The following is a 19,584-nucleotide window of genomic DNA, read 5'->3' on the forward strand; positions in this document are numbered from 1 at the left end:
ATCTCAGAAAGCCTGGTATAACATCCTAATAGTATCTATTTTCTTTACCTAATCCAAGCATATAGTTTTCTTGTTTTCTGTGAGTTTTCCTGTTTAGTTTGAGGTATTTCAGCCATTTATGATGTGTCTATGATACATAGCTACACATACATATAATCCATGTATGTATACACTTCAACCTGTATCTCTGATCTTAAAATCAGCCATTGTATTCTCCAGTCACTGACATATCCAAATTTACATAGCCAAATGCATGCACGTCTATGAATCCAGTCTGTCACCTGAGAGATATAATAAGAGCTGTAACCAAATTTTGAGGTCACATATTTTCATGTACATGGTAAAATCTACTTCCTTTAGGTATATATGGCCTAAGCTTAAACCGACTGTGGCTTGCATAAGTATTCACACCTCTGAACTTTTCCATATTTTGTAGTGTTACAACCTGGAACCAAGATTGACTTAATTGGAATTATGGTTATTTAATCCCTGCTTTACCTGGTTTCCTGATTTTCTTTCCATGTTTTAATAATGGATTTAATGGTGTTTGATGGGATGTTCAATCTTTGGAATATTGTTTTAAAAAACCCTGATTGATACTTTTCCAGATTGATACTTTGTCCCTATGTGATAGCTTCTTGGTCTTCAGTACTCATCCAATCACATAATTTTGCATACTATATTGATTCAAACACTCTTCTCTCTCTCTCTCTTTCACACACACACACACACACACACACACTATGAATATACAGTATATTATGCTTTTCACTATATCTTGGTGATAAATTACAATATGGTGGTCCTCAATATGGTTAGGTGTGATTCAGCACACACTCAGCTTTTCACTTCCAACAGTTATGAAACTGTGAAAAACAAGAACAATAAAACATTTTATGTATTAATAAAAGTGATTGGAAGTCTCTAGTGTATATTTGCACAAGTTTTTATCCATTATATGTTTCATGAAATAATAACTAACATTCTTCCTCTTCTTCAGTTTAACATGGAGTTTGAGGCATTCTGAAATTTTAAATGCATGTAAAATTTAAAAAGTTTTGGTTTATGTACTTGCTGTGTTGATGGTGATGCATTAGGCCTTGAAGGGTTACAGATGACAATGTGCTCAATGTTTTTTGGCATATTGGAACATATCTAATTACCAGACATGAGTGTCTTGGATTTCCACCACCAGACTGATGTTGATGCTGAAATCATGTCGAGGCTGTGGTTCCCTGGCAGACCCCCAGTCAGGGCATTTTTCCAGTTTAGGCTTGATAGCTTATGGGTCTCAGTTTCCCCATGTCTGGATAGTGTAGAGGTCTCCAAACACACCAGGGTGGAGGTCTAGCATTACCTTATTCATAATCAATGTCAACATAATAAGGTCAACTCCACAATCAGTTTACCAGCTCAGTGATATATCAGGGTTGTTTTTTAATTTCCCGTTACAGGGACTTAGGTCATGCAGGTTTTTACCTAGATATTTATTCTCTTGTGTTCCCTTGTGTTCATTACATTTTGCCAAAGGACTTAAGAAAATATTGCTGTTGTAAACCAAATGAATGATTCACCAACTGGGATTAATATAACAAATAATAGCCCAAAACTACGTCATCCAAATTCAACAAATCTCCCATGAGGATAGCAATAGTTCAAATTTCCTGATTTTATATAGTTAATTCCTAGTGACATTAAGTATTGTTCAAGCTGTTCCCTCTGCTCATGTTCTTACTTTTGCCACACATTCCTTTTCCCTGTAGATAAATATGAGGAGGACACATTTCCTTCTCTCAGCAGCTTTATAGGCAGTAAGTGAGCTTAATGGCCTCAGCGAGGAGGACATTGTGTGAATCAGTGGAGGCCATTACAGATGGCCGGTTCCTCCATGTGCCAGGTGAGCAAGTGTTTGTGGAGTGTTTAGTGGTGAGCAGGAGAGCTTTTATGGAGCCTGGATGAACGGGTCATTAGCGTCTGAGTGACTTCGTTAGTGAGCCTGAATTGCATGGCCCTCTGTTTGCACAGGCATTTTCTTTAACTTAAAGGAAGGTACATACAGTGCAGTGATTGCTCTTAACTTATCAAGCAGCAGATTACAGCCTAACAGCAGTGATGTCCTTCATCCTCTGGAGGGAGAAGGGACACAAAGAGGGACAGAGTCCAGTAGTAGGAGCAGAGGTCAGAAGGATCTAGCTGTTACTTTTATAGACTGATTAAAAAAGAAACTTGCACCATAGGGTGTTTTTTTATTATTATTAATGTGAGTCTTCTACTAGGTCCAGGCTGAATTAAATTGCACTTACATTTCATGGCCATCGTGTACCATAAAACATGAAACCATACTACAGACTGTTAAAGTGTTTTATTATATGTTTCTACAGATCTCTTCTACTGAAATCCTGTTACATGACCTATATTACAACAGCTGAGTTTAAACCTGCAGTTATCTTTATAGCAAGCCCAGTCAGCAGCCCTGTTGACATTCTATGGTTAATCTGATTGTGAGTCATTAAGGTCTAATGACTTAAAATAGTTAACACATGTTTACTTTCTTCTTCTATACTGTAAACCAGGAAGGGTTCATTAAAATCACAAGCAGTTTGCTGTAAGTAGTCAAGTTAAGAGTCGATGGGATCTGAAAACAGCTCTCACAAGGCCTAAATACTGGAAAATACTAACCCTTAATCCAGCTGGAGAAAGGTATAAAAAGTGTTCAGAGATACCATTACCAACAGTAAAAAACATCATTCAAACACAAACACAGTACCTAAGAATGACCTAAGATTATACCTAACAATACCCATCAAACATAACTGGAAAAAAGTCCAGAGGAAAAAAAAAAGTCATTAGAGATGAGTGCAATACTAGTCCACATTTATTATATTCAGAAACATAATTTTGAGACTATGCACATCTGCATTTTCTTCTTGGGTTTATAATTTCAAAGTAAAGGTTATGCAAACATTGCATGTAACTGTACACCCTAGAAGTAATAATATTTATGCAGCATAGTTTTTCAGAAATAACTAATGTTTTTAGTTTGTGGTCGTGACTGATTGGGCTAAGGGTCAGGAGAGATGAGAGACGAATCTTCCCATCATATGACAGAATCTCTGAGGCTCCTAAAACAACAAACGCAGCACCTGGCTACTATCACTGAAGAACACACCAGTTCAAACACACACACACACACACACATACACACACACACACACACCATGATTTATGTTCAGCTTTTTCTGCTCCTTGTCATCCAGAGAGTTCCACTACACACACACACACACACACACACACACGTGTGAGATAAGTGCCCTACAGGGAGGCTATCAGGCCTACTGCCAGGTTTCTGATGTGTTCAGCTCCTCTGTGTCCTGGTAATAATTAGGACGAGGCCTGCAATATGACACAGCACTGCCCTGACTGCAGATTCAGTTACAAGTGCGAATAAACACACAGCTTTTCTTCTGCCCACATCAACAATCAGTGTCAGAGATGAATTCATTGTCAACAGTAAATGTCACACACAATTTAAGAACAAGCTCGTCAAGAAGCACAGACAGAATTATATGTCCTTATTTGGTCATTATACAATGCAGGAATGGGCTTTGTCATATCACAGTATCCTATTTGTGTTTTCTTTGTCTAGTTTATATTTAAAAATAAAAAAAAAGACCAATACCCCCACCTAATGGATGACATTGTCACAAAATGTACACATTATATGGAAACTGATTTATTTTAAAAATTATTTCAGTCATTAGAAAAGATATAGCAACTGTAGGAAATTGTGTAAAATTTTACAATAGTGCGAAATATCAGAATTTCTGCATGAATGACAAACCTCTGGAAGGTCTTGTAAGAGGCACAACAGCATTTCTTTGTCTCATTCCACGATCATTTTCAGGAGCTTCTACATATATTATATACACTGACTACTTTATTAGGAACACCTCCATACCTGTTCTTTCATACAATTATCTAATTAACCAATCATGTGGCAGAAGCACAATGCATAAAATCATACAGATACAGATCAAGTACTTAATGCTAATGTTCACATCAAACATCAGAATGAGGAAAAAACATGATCTCAGTTTCTTTGACTGTGGCATGATTCTTGGTGCCAGACAGGCTGGTTTAAGTATTTCAGAAACTGCTGATCTCCTGGGATTTGCACACACAACAGTCTCTAGAATTTATACAGAATGGTGTGAAAAAAAAAAAAAAAAAAAAAAACATCCAGTGACACTGGATGACTGTGGACAGAAACATTTTATTGATGGGAATGGTTAGAGGAGAATGTCCAGACTGCTTATAGCTTACAGGAAGTCTACAATAACACAGATAACCATTCTTTAACCGTGGTGAGCAGAAAACCATCTCAGAATACATAACACATTGAGGTGGATGAGCTAAAACAGCAGAAGACCACAATGTTCCACTCCTGTCAGTCAAGAACAGGAATCTGAGACTACTGTGGGCACAGGCTCACTGAAACTGGAAAGTTGAAGACAGAAGAAGGAGTTATTTTAAACCACTGCACTATACAAAGCTGTTTTAGTACATGTACTGTATATAGTTGGGATGTCTTGAATGGACTGCTTCAGATTTTGCCAGTGTTTCAGTGGGATTGAGGTCTGCACTCTGACTTGGCCATTCTCATGTTGCTGGTTTATTATATTTCAGTTTTACCTCATAGACAGATGCCTTAAAATTCATCGAGTTCATTGGTCACAGGTCCCCCAACTTTAAAGCAGTAAAGCCGACACATGCCTTTAAATCTTTTCCCTAGTGTTCACATTTTAAGTGAACTTTTGGTGTTGGTATGCAGTGTTTTCTTTTCTCCAAATATAACCCTAGGTGTGTTTCCCAAAAGGTCTCAATTTTGTGTTTCATCTGTCAACAAAACTTTACAGAAGGATATAAGTGAATATAACTACATTTGGAATGAACGTATGATGTGTTTTAAACAGATACAAACACTGCTACAAATTAATTTTTCATCTGGACTGGGATTCCCATGTGACATAACAAGTGGGAGGTTTTTACTTACAGCTTGCAGGACAAACAAAGATCATGTTCAATTACCACGAACATGCCGCACTGTTCAATGCAGTTACAAGGTTCATTCATTCATCCTTAGAAGCTGCCCGGTCCGGTCCGGGTCACAGTGGTTTAAATTAGACTACTAGTTTGTTTGGATTTTGTGAAATAGAACCAGATAAATTCATAAATATCAAGGGAAGGTCCATTCAGACCAATTATAAACTCAAGCTGAGGTTGAGGAACTGTCAGAGGCAGACCATGCTGAGAGTGCTGCCATTTCTCTGTTTATTTCCAGTGTTTTCCCTGGGCATAATGGTAGGGTTCATATTTAATTAAAAAACAACAATAACAACAACAACATCAACAAAACCTTACCGTTTAGACCACGCCCACTTTGGGTTTAAATCCAAAAACAGATAAATACATGTATATTCAGAGCAGTAAACACATACATAAACAGATAGTGGCATTGAGGTACACTGTTAATCAGTACTGCTGTGGAGCTGCAAGGTCTGTAGCAACTTGAAATGGACAGTAGTGTTTTTCTTTTTAATGTGGGGTGCTTTCTTCTGTAGTAAACTCCCTGCTTAACATGTTCCAAGCAGACTGATGAACACAGTCAGAGATACCTGTAGATCCTTTTGCTTGAGGATTATATGTGTCTTGGCTCTGATCTTTGTTGGATGTACACTCCAAGTGGGAGTAGTGCACAGTGGTGCTCAGTTTCTTCCGTTTGTAAACTATCCTCCTGCCTGTGGAATGAAGAAGTCCCAAGTCTTCAGAAAACATTTTGCAACCCCTTCCAGCTTCAAAAACTTTGCTTCTGAGGCCCTCTGAAATCTTTTGCTGGTTCAAACATGTAATTTAACTATCAGTGGTAATATTTAACTAATTTATTTAAAGCTACAGTGGTGTATGAAAAACATGACTGAGTTGGGGAGAAAAATACTTAAAATAATATGATGTTCATGATCTGCTCTGAGTTGCCCTGACAATTCTGTAATAGTAATTCGCAGTCAGCACTGTATCAGGGGTCAGAAGTGGTGGGAAATTCGTATGTATATGGCAGCTCAGATAAGATGTCATCGTGTCCCGACTAAATGCATGAAAGAAGTTCAGCTACATGGTGACAGGCAAGAGCTGGAAGCCAATCAGGGGAGAGAGAGCATGAGAGAGTTGAGTTTTATTAAAGAAGAAGGAATAGGAGTCAAATGTGATGACATTTCAGCTTTTTTCTTGCTGAAGAGTTAAGAGATTTATTTATTTTCTAATTTAGTGGGAAGCTAGTGAATGATAGTTATCTCATTTTTATCTCACTATGACGTTTTTACCCGGCAAATCCAGTTACCCAGTAAAGAGTTTATACTTCAAACTTGGTTGTATTGCTATGAGTATGTGTATCTCATCCACAAATCTGTGTCTTTTAGTGACTAGTCGTGATAGTTTTGTTCCCTACACTGTATTTCAGCCAGTTAGCTAGAGTTAGCAGATTAGCAGAGCCTCAGGGAAGGTGCCTACAGTACATTCACCCTGCAGTCCAGTGCCAACAGCATGCTGTGAGATTACAGCAGAGCAACCCTTTCTTCTTCAACTAGAGTTTATAATTTAGCCGGCTAACTAATGTTAGCTGGCTAGTTGATTCTAGTTATGTGCTACTGATGATTCCAAAGAATGAGTGCTGAATGATCGTACACTCAGTAGTATGGCACTACGAAGAACACCATACCCATGGTGAAGCATGGTGGTGACAGCATCATGCTGTGGGGCTGCTTCTCTTCACCTGGGACTGGGTCTCTAGTCAGGATAGAGGAAATCATGGACAACTCCAAATACCAGTCTATTTTGGCAAAAAAAAATACTGCAAGCCTCTGTCAGACAGCTGAAGATGAAGAAAAATTTCACCTTGCAGCATGATAACATCTGAAAGCACAAATCCAAATCAACAAAGGAATGGCTTCAGAAGAAGACTATCAGCATATTGGAATGACCCAGTCAGAGTCCAGATCTAAATCCTATCAAAAACCTGTGGAATGACATGAAGAGGGCTGTGCACAGGTGATCCCCTTGCAATTTGATAGATCTGGAGTATTTTTGCAAGGAAGAGTGGAGTAAAATTGCCAAATCAAGATATGCTAAGTTTGAAGACTCTTACCCAAAAAGACTGAGTGCTTTAACAAAATATTAGTTAAGGGTTATACACACTTATGCAGGTTACTGTTAGTTTTATTATTATTATTATTATTATTGTTTTAGTATTTTCTCTGAAATGTTTCTATTTGGTTTTCACTTAAATTTTGTTGGATGCTATATCACATAAAATTGGAAAACGATCTGACACGATCTTTCTTGGTTTCATTTTTTCACATCACAAAAACCTGCAATTTTAACAGGGGTGTGTAGACTTTTCTATCCACTGTACTTACACACACTGTTCACACTGGGATTCTCTGAATGTGTATTGGCTTGGCATTGGCAGGTGTGTTGATCCATGAAACAATACCAGAGCAGGCAAAATCTGATGCAAAAGTTTTAATCGAACGGTAATCTACAGGGTGTTTATTATAAGACTGGCTTTATTTGTCATGATTACTCAGATCAAGGTTAGATCATGCCACACATAAATTAAAATAATGAACCTGGTTTAACAGCCTCTCTCATTAATGTTTTAAATAATCTTTGTAAAAAAATTACTACATTATATTTTTCATTAAAATTGTAATTAAAAATTTTCGATATTTGAGATTAACAGATTATACTTACTAAAAATACACACACACACGCACACACATATATATAAAAATAGATAGATAGATAGATAGATAGATTTCAACCTCACAATAAAAATAAAATAGGTAGTTATAATAATTAGTCACAGGCACAGGTTAATGCCATTAGCATAGCTGCCCGAAACAAATAACTGCATGTCAGTTCATGTTGACTCTCTTCCTGGTGTGAAGACTCTCAGGGACCTGAGATATGTTTTTTCGCCAGTCACAGATCTCCTCATAGGGACACAATGTGCATTTCCAGGCCTCCTCTATATCCACCCCCTTGGGTTCTCTCAGTCCTCTCCAGTATTCCAGGAATCCCCGAAGCTCTGCCCTCAGCTGGGACTCATCAAACTGAACCAACACAGTGCCAATGAAGCTGCTAGAGCCCTGGTGACAGTACTCCAGCTGGAGCACATCGACACATGGCAGATCAGAACAGGACAAAGTGAGGAGGAAAGCATCCAGGAGTTCACCAAAGGTGACTACATTTATCCTGACGTTTGCAGCATGAGTTATGACCTCAGTTCCAAGAGCCAGGGAGGCTCTGAGTTTGAGGTGCTCCAGAATGTGCTCTTTCTTCACTTCCCCCCTGACCAGTGCATCAAAGAGAAGCTTATACAAGCCCACCTAACACACATACACAGAAAAGATGGTCAACAGAGCAAACATAGGCAGTGTGAGAAATGCAACAGGATAGCAGTCTCTGTCTGTGAAGGTTTTCAGTAAACCAGCTAATTTTGAATGTCAATTATTTGAACGTCAATTATTGGTGGCTTCTCTAGACACAATAAAAATATTGAGCCTAACTTGTAAATGTATCTTGGACTCTCCTCCATGATATTTTATATTCTTGTGCCTCTTCAAATCAGACCACAGGATTTCAAAACAGTTCAAATCTCCACAATGGAATGATCATTGAGAAATGCTGGCTTTGCATCCTTTTGTTTACTGATTTGGAAATATGTTTGTTGCCATTATATTGCTGAAAGATCCATCTATAGCCAAGTCTAAACCTCCTGCCAGAGACAATAAACCAGGTCACTGGCTAAAATGTCCTAGTACATAGAGGAATTCATGATGCCATCAATTCTTCACAACAGCCCCAAAGCATCAAAGATCCACCATCAGATTTTATATTTTTTCTGGTGCTTTCTCTTATAGTTCTTATAGTTCTCTTTATTCACCAAACAAGCTGATTGTGGGCTTGGCCAAGCTCAGTTTTGGTCTCATCTGTCCACAACAAACAATTCCAGTTATAGTTAAGCAGGCTGCTCTTAGGAATGGCATCTTTCATGCAACCCTTTCAAACAGCATGTTGTTAGGGAGGTAGAGTCTAAAAGCCGGTTTTGAAACTGAGGAATCAACTAAACTGTGCAATTCAGAAACAGTAATCTTTGGATTCTTCTTTATCTCCTTCACTTTTCTTCTCACTGTGTATTAAAGCAGTATGCTCATGCATCCTCTACCTGGCAACTGTTCCAGGCTATTGAAACTTTTTTATGGTTTTCATTATCTTTCATTTTATTTAACTGCTTTTCATTTATATTCATATCAATTATCTGTCTCTTTAGTGTTGAAACTCAGATTTTTGACAGATGACAAATGGATTTTACATGTGTGCAACCTCATAGTTAGAGATTCTGGAGACTAAGTGCATTGAATTTTCATCAAGGACTTAAATATTCTTTAGCGGTGTCAATTTTGCCACATACAGCATGTGTTGAATAAAAATGTATTATTTAAAATAGAATAGAGGAATGCTAAGTAGTTACACAAATTTGTCGACTGGAAAATTTGAATCATCCTGTGTAACGTTTATACCTAATTTATACAATCACTTTGCTGATTGTCTTGAAGGGTGACAATAATTCTGTTGGAGCTGATGGTATTTACAGCATGGCAGGTCAATTTAAGAAGAAAGAAAGGTTGTGTGAGAGAAAATATTTCACACACCTGAAAGCGATGGCCGAGAGCCTGGGCAGCACCAGGCAGAGAGTCGTGCTTGCGAGTCTTCAGATCCTTCAACACCAGCTCCCCCTTCTGGTTATAACTCAGCTCATCAATGATGCCCTTAAGATACACACCTTCTACTATACCGAACACTGGAAACTCACGCACACACTGCCCTGAAGCCCCATAAAAACATACACAAAAACAGATATTTGGACATACAAGATAGCAATCTAACTTGAGTAATCTAAATTGATATTCCATGTTTTACAGCAATTACGTCTTCTTACTTTCGACTTACCTGACTCTAAACTTGGAATCATGTGTAACATGTTGATCAGACTAATGGCCACAGCATCCTCATGGGTTTGAATATTAATCGGTACGACATCATGGACCTCCAACTCTGTGTGAATACAGATATTCAGTATGGAACACATACTACTAGGCTAACACAACGCATTACAGAAATATACATTATCCACAAAAAAAAAGCTATGCTAAACACTGTCGTTTTTCACCTCTTGCCAGATGAATGCTAGTTCCGGTCTGCAACTCAATTCGCTGTTTTTCTTTTCTCCTGATTTGGGGTTTCAGGAAGCCATACACAACTTTCTTCTCACACCAGGTCTGTTCAGACAGCAGGCTGACGCTCAGGTGGAGCTTCCTGAAACGCAGAGGAGGGATACGGCTGTCCTCAGCATCTCTCTTCCTCTTCACACCCGTCTCCTCATTTCTTTTAACAGGACTCTGCTTTAACTTCTCCACAGTGCTTCAAGTCAGGATAGAGACACATACAATACTTATCAAGCACTGTACAGAAGGGTACCGCAGAACCATTCCTCAGTTAGCATCTCGCATCAGCAACCAACTGTAAAACTGTAGTAAATTAAGAAAGATTGTGTTAGCTCTTGAGGATAGACTGCACTGCCGGTTATGATTATCTTTTCTCTCAACACATCAGGGTTGTTAATTAGCTCATTGTCAGGATCAGATCTGTTAAAGGTGCAGTACTTTTTCCAAATGTTTTACACCTACAGTCACAGAGCACTTTATTAGGAACACTACACTAATACTGGGTAGGCTCTCAAAACAGCCTCAATTATTCACTGGTATGGATACCACAAGATGTTGGAAACATTCATGTCAGATGCACTTCCATGCCGCAAATCTATTGTTCTACCACATCCCAAAAGTCTTCTATTAGATAAAGATGCGGTGACTGGGATCACCACAATTGTACAGAGTGGATATCTGGGTTAGTAGCCTTTCTGTCAGCTCGAACCAGTCTGACCATTCTCTGCTGACCTCTCTCATCAACAAGGCATTTGTCAGTAGAACTGTTTTTTCTGTGTGTTTTTTTTAAAGTGCTCAGTGAGTGTATATTTATCATGTAATTTGAAATGTACCTTGGAAATTTGCCATTCAACAGATCTCGCTACTTTATCAATTTTAGACCTGGTTACATTTTTCTAGCCATGAAATTAGCTCCGTCCCTAGATCCACTCTGCCATGCAGAGTATTAAAAGGCAATAAGTAATAAGTAGTTTCTTCAAAAGAGGTGGGGTCAGTTATGTGGAAAGGGAAGGCTGAGCAGTACAAGTGCAATTTTGTTGCATTTACAATTCATCTTACGGGCAACAGGGGGCTCTAAAAGTTACAAACTGCTCCTTTTACAGTAAGGACAGCTTGGAACTGTACAAGACTCAGGAGAGGATTGGAAAACCCTAGTGGGGTAAACAATCTTTCCATTTGTAGTGTACAGATAATAACATTTCTGCATTCCACTTGTATTTACATATTTTAATTTACATTTGCAATGAAAGTTAGAGTACAACCAAAAGAACCAGTCTCTGGCTCACATGAAAATGGTGGTGTATGTTAAATTATCTTTTTAAATTGAACACAGTTACTGCATGTGTGAATACAATCCTCTCCCACAAGTCAAATAATACATTTTTCACATTATTTTTACGTTTTACAGTGGTGGGAAAAGCTATTGTTGTTGTCTGTAGATAATAATAATAATAATAATAATAATAATAATACACAGAAAAGAAAGAAAGGCTATTTAAATAAATAAACAATTCAATAAACATATTCAATAACTGCTTTATCCTGGTCATAGTCAGTGTGGATCTGGCCTATCCCCTATCTACACCCTGGATGGGACTCCAGTCTATCACAGGGCATACAAACATTCACACCCAGGGGTTATTTAGCATAACCAATCCACCTACTGACATGTTTTGGGAAGATGGGAGGAAACCAGACAACCTGGAGAAAACACACAGACACGGTGAACAGGCAAATGTCCACACAGAAAGTAACACAAGCTCAGGATCAAACCGGAAACCTGGAGATGTGAGGTGGCAATGCTACCTGCTGCACCACCATGCCACCCTAAATAAATGATATATCATTTAAATAACATCAGTATAAACAATAAAAGGGATGTAACAACTAACAACCATTTTACACAGCAGAAGTGACATATATATTTGAACTATTTGCGTTTGGGAAGAAATTGGCCTGTGTGAGAACAAATCTGCTGTGCTAGTACCCACCACTAACTGAGAATCAATCCTTGGTACAGACTTGAGTGTGAAAACACACTACAGGCTCCAAATGTTGCTGTCTATAACTTTCTAAGAGCAAATGTCATGTAAGATGTATAATTCCTTTAAAAATACACCAGAATCATACAATTTCTGTATATATACACACACACAGGGTGTCCCAAAAGTATCCATACATCTCCATATATAGGGGAAATTAACACTTTTAGCAAAAATGTCTTCCCAAATGTCTTCCCAAATTCAATATATATATATAAACATGTGCAGACTAGTGACTTACGTGTGCAGTGATGCTGTGAAAGTGATGGGACTATTACTCTGGGTGTCTCCACTTGTGGCACTAGAGCTGGGTAACTGAGAGGATTCTTCTGAAATTTTACAAACACAATCATACGGCAAGAACTGAACCAGGTGTAGTAATAATATCAATGTACTAAATAAGCTTTGTATTAAATACATTTTAAAACCATGGAAAACAGCACAAGCTTTTTGGATGTGCAGCATCTCGTGAGTATTGCATGGGAGGATCTGGGCAATGCTGACATCCGTACAGTAATTACAACTGATTCAAATAAAAATAACAATAATTACAACTGATTACACATATAATTACAACTGATTCGAATAAAATAACAATAATTACTACTGATTACACATATTATTACAACTGATTCAAATAAAAATAACAATAATTACAACTGATTACACATATTATTACAACTAATTCGAATAAAATAACAATAATTACTACTGATTCAAATTAAATAACAATAATTACAGCTGATTATACATATAATTACAATCCTACAATAATTACAAATGATTCAAATAAAATAACAAAAAAGTTAGTTTATTTTCAGGGTTTTTTTTTTGTTGTTGTTGTTTTTTTTAAGATGTCACAACAGCGATCATGTGATCAGTCCTACAAAACAGTACAGCAGCACCATCTTGCGTTTAGACAGCTTTATTAACATTCACTCATGGCGCAGCACAATATCCTCAGAACCACTGCGTGACTTGTTTAATAAGCAACTAGATAAATAACAACAGCAAATTGGCAGATGTGTACATTAATGAGAATCAGCACCAGTAGGCACGTAGACTAAGGCTTTTTAACAGGCTGTGGAAGGTGTGCTTCTCTGCACTCGCACAGAGCCAGCTGTATTTACCGCTGCAGAAGTGCTCGGACTGGATCTCCAGCAGCTCCGAGTCGCTGATGCCGTCCCAGTCTCCTTCCTGCTCCATGACCACGTTCACGTGACACAATCACGCACGCGCTTGAAAATAAGCGATGCACCGGACACCTATAGAAATTCTCAAAATGTGATATTAATCCACCATTACGGTGATGTTTGAAATGTCATATGGTAAATCTCTCCCTCCTCGTATTTCAGTGTTTTTACTCAACTATTTGCGCGTGTCTTGTCCGGACTTATCCCCGTTTAAGACACGCCCATATACTATAGGACACGCCCATGTGGTTTTCAGTGTGTTTAAAGTCCGTGAGTCTGAAGTACAGTCTGTATATCTGAATCATTATATAAAGCTTTTTGTTGTTGTTCTTGTTTTATTTTATAGCAATTGAATTGTGCTAATTATAAGTGGATGTAACATCATTATAAGTCTGTTGTAACGCATTAACTTTATTAGTTGTTGAATTTCTGATTGCCTTTTAAGTATTATATTGTTAAAGTTTGATTTAAGAAAAAAGCTAATGTTTTAATTGTTTTATTTATTTTTATTTATTTATTTATTTATTCATTCATTTATTGAATGTGTAAACAAAATGTTCACCGTTGTTGAGAAACACAAGGCTATAAAAGTGACCTACACTGGCCATGCTCCTTATTACCAGCAGTCCTGTTTTATTTACATTTACATTTATGGCATTTGGAAGACACCCTTATCCAGAGCAACTTACAAAAGTACTTTAGAGTCTCTATCAGTAAATACATCCTGATACTGGCTTGCTAGGTCACAAACTAAGAATACCATCAGTCCAAAAGCTCTGCTGGGGAGGTAATATAGTAACAAGCGCTCAGACAATACAAAGGTTTTTTGTTGTTGTTGTTGTTTTGTAAGTGCTAATTTAAGTACTTCCGGAAGAGCTAGAGCTCACATGACTTTTACTAACCTAAACTAACCTAAAACTAAGCGAAAAGCGTTATATCTGTTGATCTTTAAGTTGTAAATCCCTAAGAAATATAGTATAAGACTGAACATGATAGCCTATTACATTTTATCTTTAAAAAGGCTTTAGGCTAATGTGAGCTTATTATGCGTCATTTTATTAATAAGCTTCTATATTCGTGTCTCTTGGATATTTGGATAATAGCCTTTTTAAATTAATGTCAGTTTAATTAAACAGAGAGAGGCTTCAGGTTAATAAACTATTATTACTTCTGCCAACCTGGCCTCACAAGTCTCTGCTCAGCTGAAACCACGTGACTGGGTTTAACTGCCGCTCATCCAGAGCACGTAAACAAAGGCGCAGGACTGAACAAATTACAGCTGAAAGCAACTTCCGGTCGCCTGTAAAGTCTCACTTTACATTCATGTTATATTTCTATAAAAGTTAATAAAAAAAATCGTGATAACCTGCGTTAATTCATTCTAAAAGCGAGAGTTTCAGGGAGGTGACGTGTTTTGCTGGGACTGTAATAACGTTAGCTGTTAATTCTGTAAGCACAGTGTACATGTATATTTACTGTGAAAATGCTATAGCGCGTGCTCTATTCCCACCGCTAGGGGGCGACAAAGAGACACAAATAAGTTCATGGTTTGTATGCTTGTGGTCTTTATTTGAAAAGTGCCAATCTCTCAGCTTACAATATAATTTATATCAGGATTAACCTAACATTTTCATGCTTTGCTTTAGAGCATACATATTAAAATCAGTTTAAATTGATTTATTTAAAAAAAAATATTTTAGGCTGAACTTGAAATAACAATACCAATCTAAGATGAAATCAATGGTTAACTTTAATGTAGCACAGCTGAAGTACTTGTATACAGTTGAAACCTTTAAAAGCTTTAAATAAATATACTGCAGCCGTGATTTCTATATCTATGCATGACAAAGCTGAAGTGCTGTAGAACAGGTAAAATCACTGGGAAAAAAAAACAATGATACTGTCTGTGAGTTCTGCAATTCAGATTTGCACAAACATTCAAAACAGTTCATTTCCCCTCAGAACAAGCCTTTATCCTTCTCATTCTGCCTGCAGCAGTGCAACTGAAAAGAATTAAAAAAAAAAAATGACTGAAGAACAAAACATCTGAATGAAAGAAGTGAAATGGAAAAAAAGATGAAGTGCAGGTAAACATGAAATGAAATGACATGACATGAAATTTAAAAAAAAAAAAAAAAAGTTAAGCCCAAATGTGAACTTACAGTAGTACACATAGACAACCTCTGTCAACCTATTCTATTGGATCGTGTGTTTCACCTGTTCTCACCTACATGACTGTACAAAATTTCACGCTGTTCCACACCTCAATAAAACCATTTACACACCACAGATTACTGAGGCATGTAATATCTGAATTTTGATGTTAGACATCATGCCTCAGTTAAGTTAATCCTCATATATAGATACCTGAAACAACCCAGTATGGACACTCCAATAAAAATAAAAATCCCGAACATTTTACAAAGGCTGAATTTAACTCTCTTTCATGTCTTTCCTGTTTCATCACTTTCATCACTTTCCTGTTTCACTTACAGCTCGTCTGTGCTTTTACTGAGCACAGTACTGCTACATTACCATAAAACTTTCAATAAGTGATGGATCAACATCACTGAGCAGAATCTTAAAACCAACAGGGCTGCAAATGTTACGTAGAATATGTAATATACATTTGTATTGCAGTAACATTAAAACCCATCCAAACCTCCAGATGCATGATACTCCATCCATCTGAAAACAAACATGATAATTAAACCATTAACATACAGTCTGGCAATTCCACCCATCCGGTTCTAAACACCCGGTTTTTAATGAATAACGATGGGCATATTTTGTTAGCTTTTCTCCAAAAAGTCCCTCTTCCTTCAACATTGGTTGGCCTTGCAGTCAGACACCTCTAATTCCACACTGGACAGGAAGCGCTTGGCCAACTTGCGTTCATCATAGCTGAGCTGTGTGGTGTACACGGTCCTGGCATGTTTGGGGTACACAATGGTGGTGCTCCGGTAGCGCTGCACCCGCTGACGGGGCTCGAACTCCAACTGGGTCTTATATCGTCTCCATGTGCTCTCTGAGACAGCTATGATGGTCTGGCTGCACAACTCCAGGCCCAAACCTGTGGGCTGTAAACACACATCCTGGATGTAGTGGCGATCCGAGTCATAGCGCACTGATGATGTGTATCTGAAACGATAAGAGGTAGCAGTTCAATGCATGTTTAATTGATCACACAATCTAAAAGCAAAATGTACAAAGCTTCACTCAGCTGAACTCAAATGAGCATTACCTTAATTCTTTTGGGGGCAGAGGATCAAGTTCAATTCCCTCACCGTAGGAAAATGGGTGCAATTGAGAAACACTTCTAACAAGCTTAAGAGGACCCTGGAAGAAAAATGAAAGGACTTTTTTTTCCCCAATTTTCCAACTTTTTTTTTTTTTTTTTTCAATAATAATATCAGAGTTGTAGATAATTGGAGCTACACCAGTGGCATGTTTAAAAACAAGTGTGATTTGTATTCAGTGAAAGACCATATGCAATCATGACATAAAATACATCAGTAGATTAAACTGGAAAATATTTCAAATCCAATTCAGCATTTTTGAGCCTGATAATTCAATTCAATTCAATTCAAATGTTATTTGTATAGTGGTTTAAACAGCTCTTCTACAACTGCATGTTAAGTTCAAACATGTTCAGTATGAGCATCATAGTCTTAAGCAGCAGTTAAGTCTACAGTATCCAGGTGAAATTATCCAGGTAAAGAGTTTGTTGGTACCAGTTGGTACCTTTTTTCTGAGAGTGTACAGCACTTATTACAATGTTTAAAAAGTTGTTTAAAACCCTAAATTGTGTTAATAGCAGGATTAAATGTTAAAGTAAGAGGTAATCATTAACAGCTTAAATAATGTAGCATACTATTAACAGAGGATGAGGTTCACTGTAAGGGAAGTGGTGGCTCAGTGGTTAGTGGTTTCTGCTACTGGACAGAAGGAAACTTGTGAGTTCAAATCATCACCCATTTTGGGGTCCCTTAACTGCTGTTTCAATTCTAAGCTGATTTGGATCAAAGCATCAATTTCACTGTGTGTTTAGTGTGTAAAACTCACCGCAGTGGGAGTCACAGCTCTGCTCTCGTCTTCACACACGGAGCTGGTGGTGCTCCTGTCCCCACTCCTGTCCCCACTCAGCCATGGGCTGGGACTCACACTGGGGCTGGCTGCGTTCCTGTCCCCGCTCCTGTCCCCGCTCCTGTCCCCACTCAGCCATGGGCTCGGACTCACACTGGGGCTGGGAGGCAGACCAGAGTCCGGACTGTCCAGCAGTCTCTCAGCTTTCAGGTTCATCTCCAGCAGGTCTTCGTCACACACATTGCGCAGATTGAGCCTCCCCACCATTGCCAGCCTGAGTGTAGTGGAGCGCGTGAGCAGTCCCTTTAATCTGCAGCTTTCAGTAGTACTGAACAATCTGACTGCCTTTAATTCAGCTCACGGTTCCTTCTCCACTCGTTTCCTGACTACTTTTATCCCTTGTTTATTCCCCTTTTGAAGATCTCTTTATGTGAAAAGGGATTATACAGCAGTCCTTTTACCTGGTCAGCAGAGGATCACAGGTTACACATTACACATAGATACCCCCACCCCGGGATTATTTACAGCCTTGCAGTCGGTTACATCCAAAATTGTACAAAATACATCAGTCCTGATTTTGCCTAGATTTTAAACGTGTCCTCCTTCAAAGACGCTCATTGTTTTACCCTCAGAAGGAGAAACGGAAACGCTTTTATAACTGCCTCCGCACGGCAGAGGCTGAGAAAAAGCTGTCCGGCTTGCAGCACAAGCCCCGCCCCCTTCCCACGATCACACCAAACAAAGGCGGAGTCTGAAATCAAAGGTAGAGTCATTCACTCCCTCGATCTGGCAAATCATGTCCTCAGTTTATCTCAAGCCTACATTTCATATCTCATCCACCCAACACTTGCTCCAATTAATCAAACTAAATGATGCGGTTTAAACTGAAGGAGTGTAGAACAATAATACTCTGATGCGGTTTAAACTGAAGGAGTGTAGAACAATAATACTCTGATGCGGTTTAAACTGAAGGAGTGTAGAACAATAATACTCTGATGCGGTCTAAACTGAAGGAGTGTAGAACAATAATACTCTGATGCGGTTTAAACTGAAGGAGTGTAGAACAATAATACTCTGATGCGGTTTAAACTGAAGGAGTGTAGAACAATAATACTCTGATGCGGTTTAAACTGAAGGAGTGTAGAACAATAATACTCTGATGCGGTCTAAACTGAAGGAGTGTAGAACAATAATACTCTGATGCAGATTAAACTGAAGGAGTGTAGAACAATAATACTCTGATGCAGATTAAACTGAAGGAGTGTAGAACAATAATACTCTGATGCGGTTTAAATTGAAGGAGTGTAGAACAATAATACTGTGATGCGGTTTAAACTGAAGGAGTGTAGAACAATAATACTCTGATGCGGTTTAAATTGAAGGAGTGTAGAACAATAATACTGTGATGCGGTTTAAATTGAAGGAGTGTAGAACAATAATACTCTGATGCGGTTTAAATTGAAGGAGTGCAGAACAATAATACTCTGATGCGGTTTAAAATGAAGGAGTGCAGAACAATAATATTCTGATGCGGTTTAAAATGAAGGAGTGTAGAACAATAATACTCTGATGTGGTTTAAATTGAAGGAATGTAGAACAATAATACTCAACATTCTTTTTTTTTCCAGTCCAAACCTGTGATTACCACAGACAAAATTTCCCGTGTTGTGAAACAACAAAAAAACCTGGTTACACAAAACTCACTTATAATGAAAGTCTAAAGGCACACTTGTTGAGACAGTTGAGATGTAAAACATGTATTTTCCAGAAAGCTTTTATTAAGTCAGAGGTAGTAAATTATCAAATTGTCATCCTCTGTACAGAGATGAGAATTTCAGAGTTAACATGTAGTTATGTGTACACTAAAAATAGTAGTAAACTGTACACTTCCTTATTGCAGGGCTGGTACCAAATGTTTTG

At 38.0% G+C, this 19,584-nt stretch overlaps 2 protein-coding genes across 2 annotated transcripts; both read right to left on the minus strand.

Moving 5' to 3' along the window:
• Positions 1–7,560: 7,560 nt before the first annotated feature.
• Positions 7,561–13,798, minus strand: exo5 (exonuclease 5). The gene is made up of 6 exons (XM_026924944.3): positions 13,516–13,798; positions 12,627–12,714; positions 10,289–10,539; positions 10,069–10,173; positions 9,771–9,943; positions 7,561–8,444 (listed from the first exon to the last, which is right to left on the minus strand). Exons 1-6 carry the CDS (start codon positions 13,589–13,591, stop codon positions 7,971–7,973), a joined length of 1,167 nt encoding a protein of 388 aa, XP_026780745.2. The 5' UTR covers positions 13,592–13,798; the 3' UTR covers positions 7,561–7,970.
• A 1,325-nt stretch (positions 13,799–15,123) lies between these two features.
• rflnb (refilin B) lies at positions 15,124–18,358 on the minus strand. The gene is made up of 3 exons (XM_053239988.1): positions 17,644–18,358; positions 16,823–16,917; positions 15,124–16,719 (listed from the first exon to the last, which is right to left on the minus strand). The coding sequence occupies exons 1-3, from the start codon at positions 17,929–17,931 to the stop codon at positions 16,401–16,403; spliced, it is 702 nt and encodes a 233-aa protein (XP_053095963.1). The 5' UTR covers positions 17,932–18,358; the 3' UTR covers positions 15,124–16,400.
• Positions 18,359–19,584: the final 1,226 nt, after the last annotated feature.

The sequence above is a fragment of the Pangasianodon hypophthalmus genome, chromosome 14 (genome assembly GCF_027358585.1).
Source record: "Pangasianodon hypophthalmus isolate fPanHyp1 chromosome 14, fPanHyp1.pri, whole genome shotgun sequence".
Taxonomy (NCBI): domain Eukaryota; kingdom Metazoa; phylum Chordata; class Actinopteri; order Siluriformes; family Pangasiidae; genus Pangasianodon; species Pangasianodon hypophthalmus.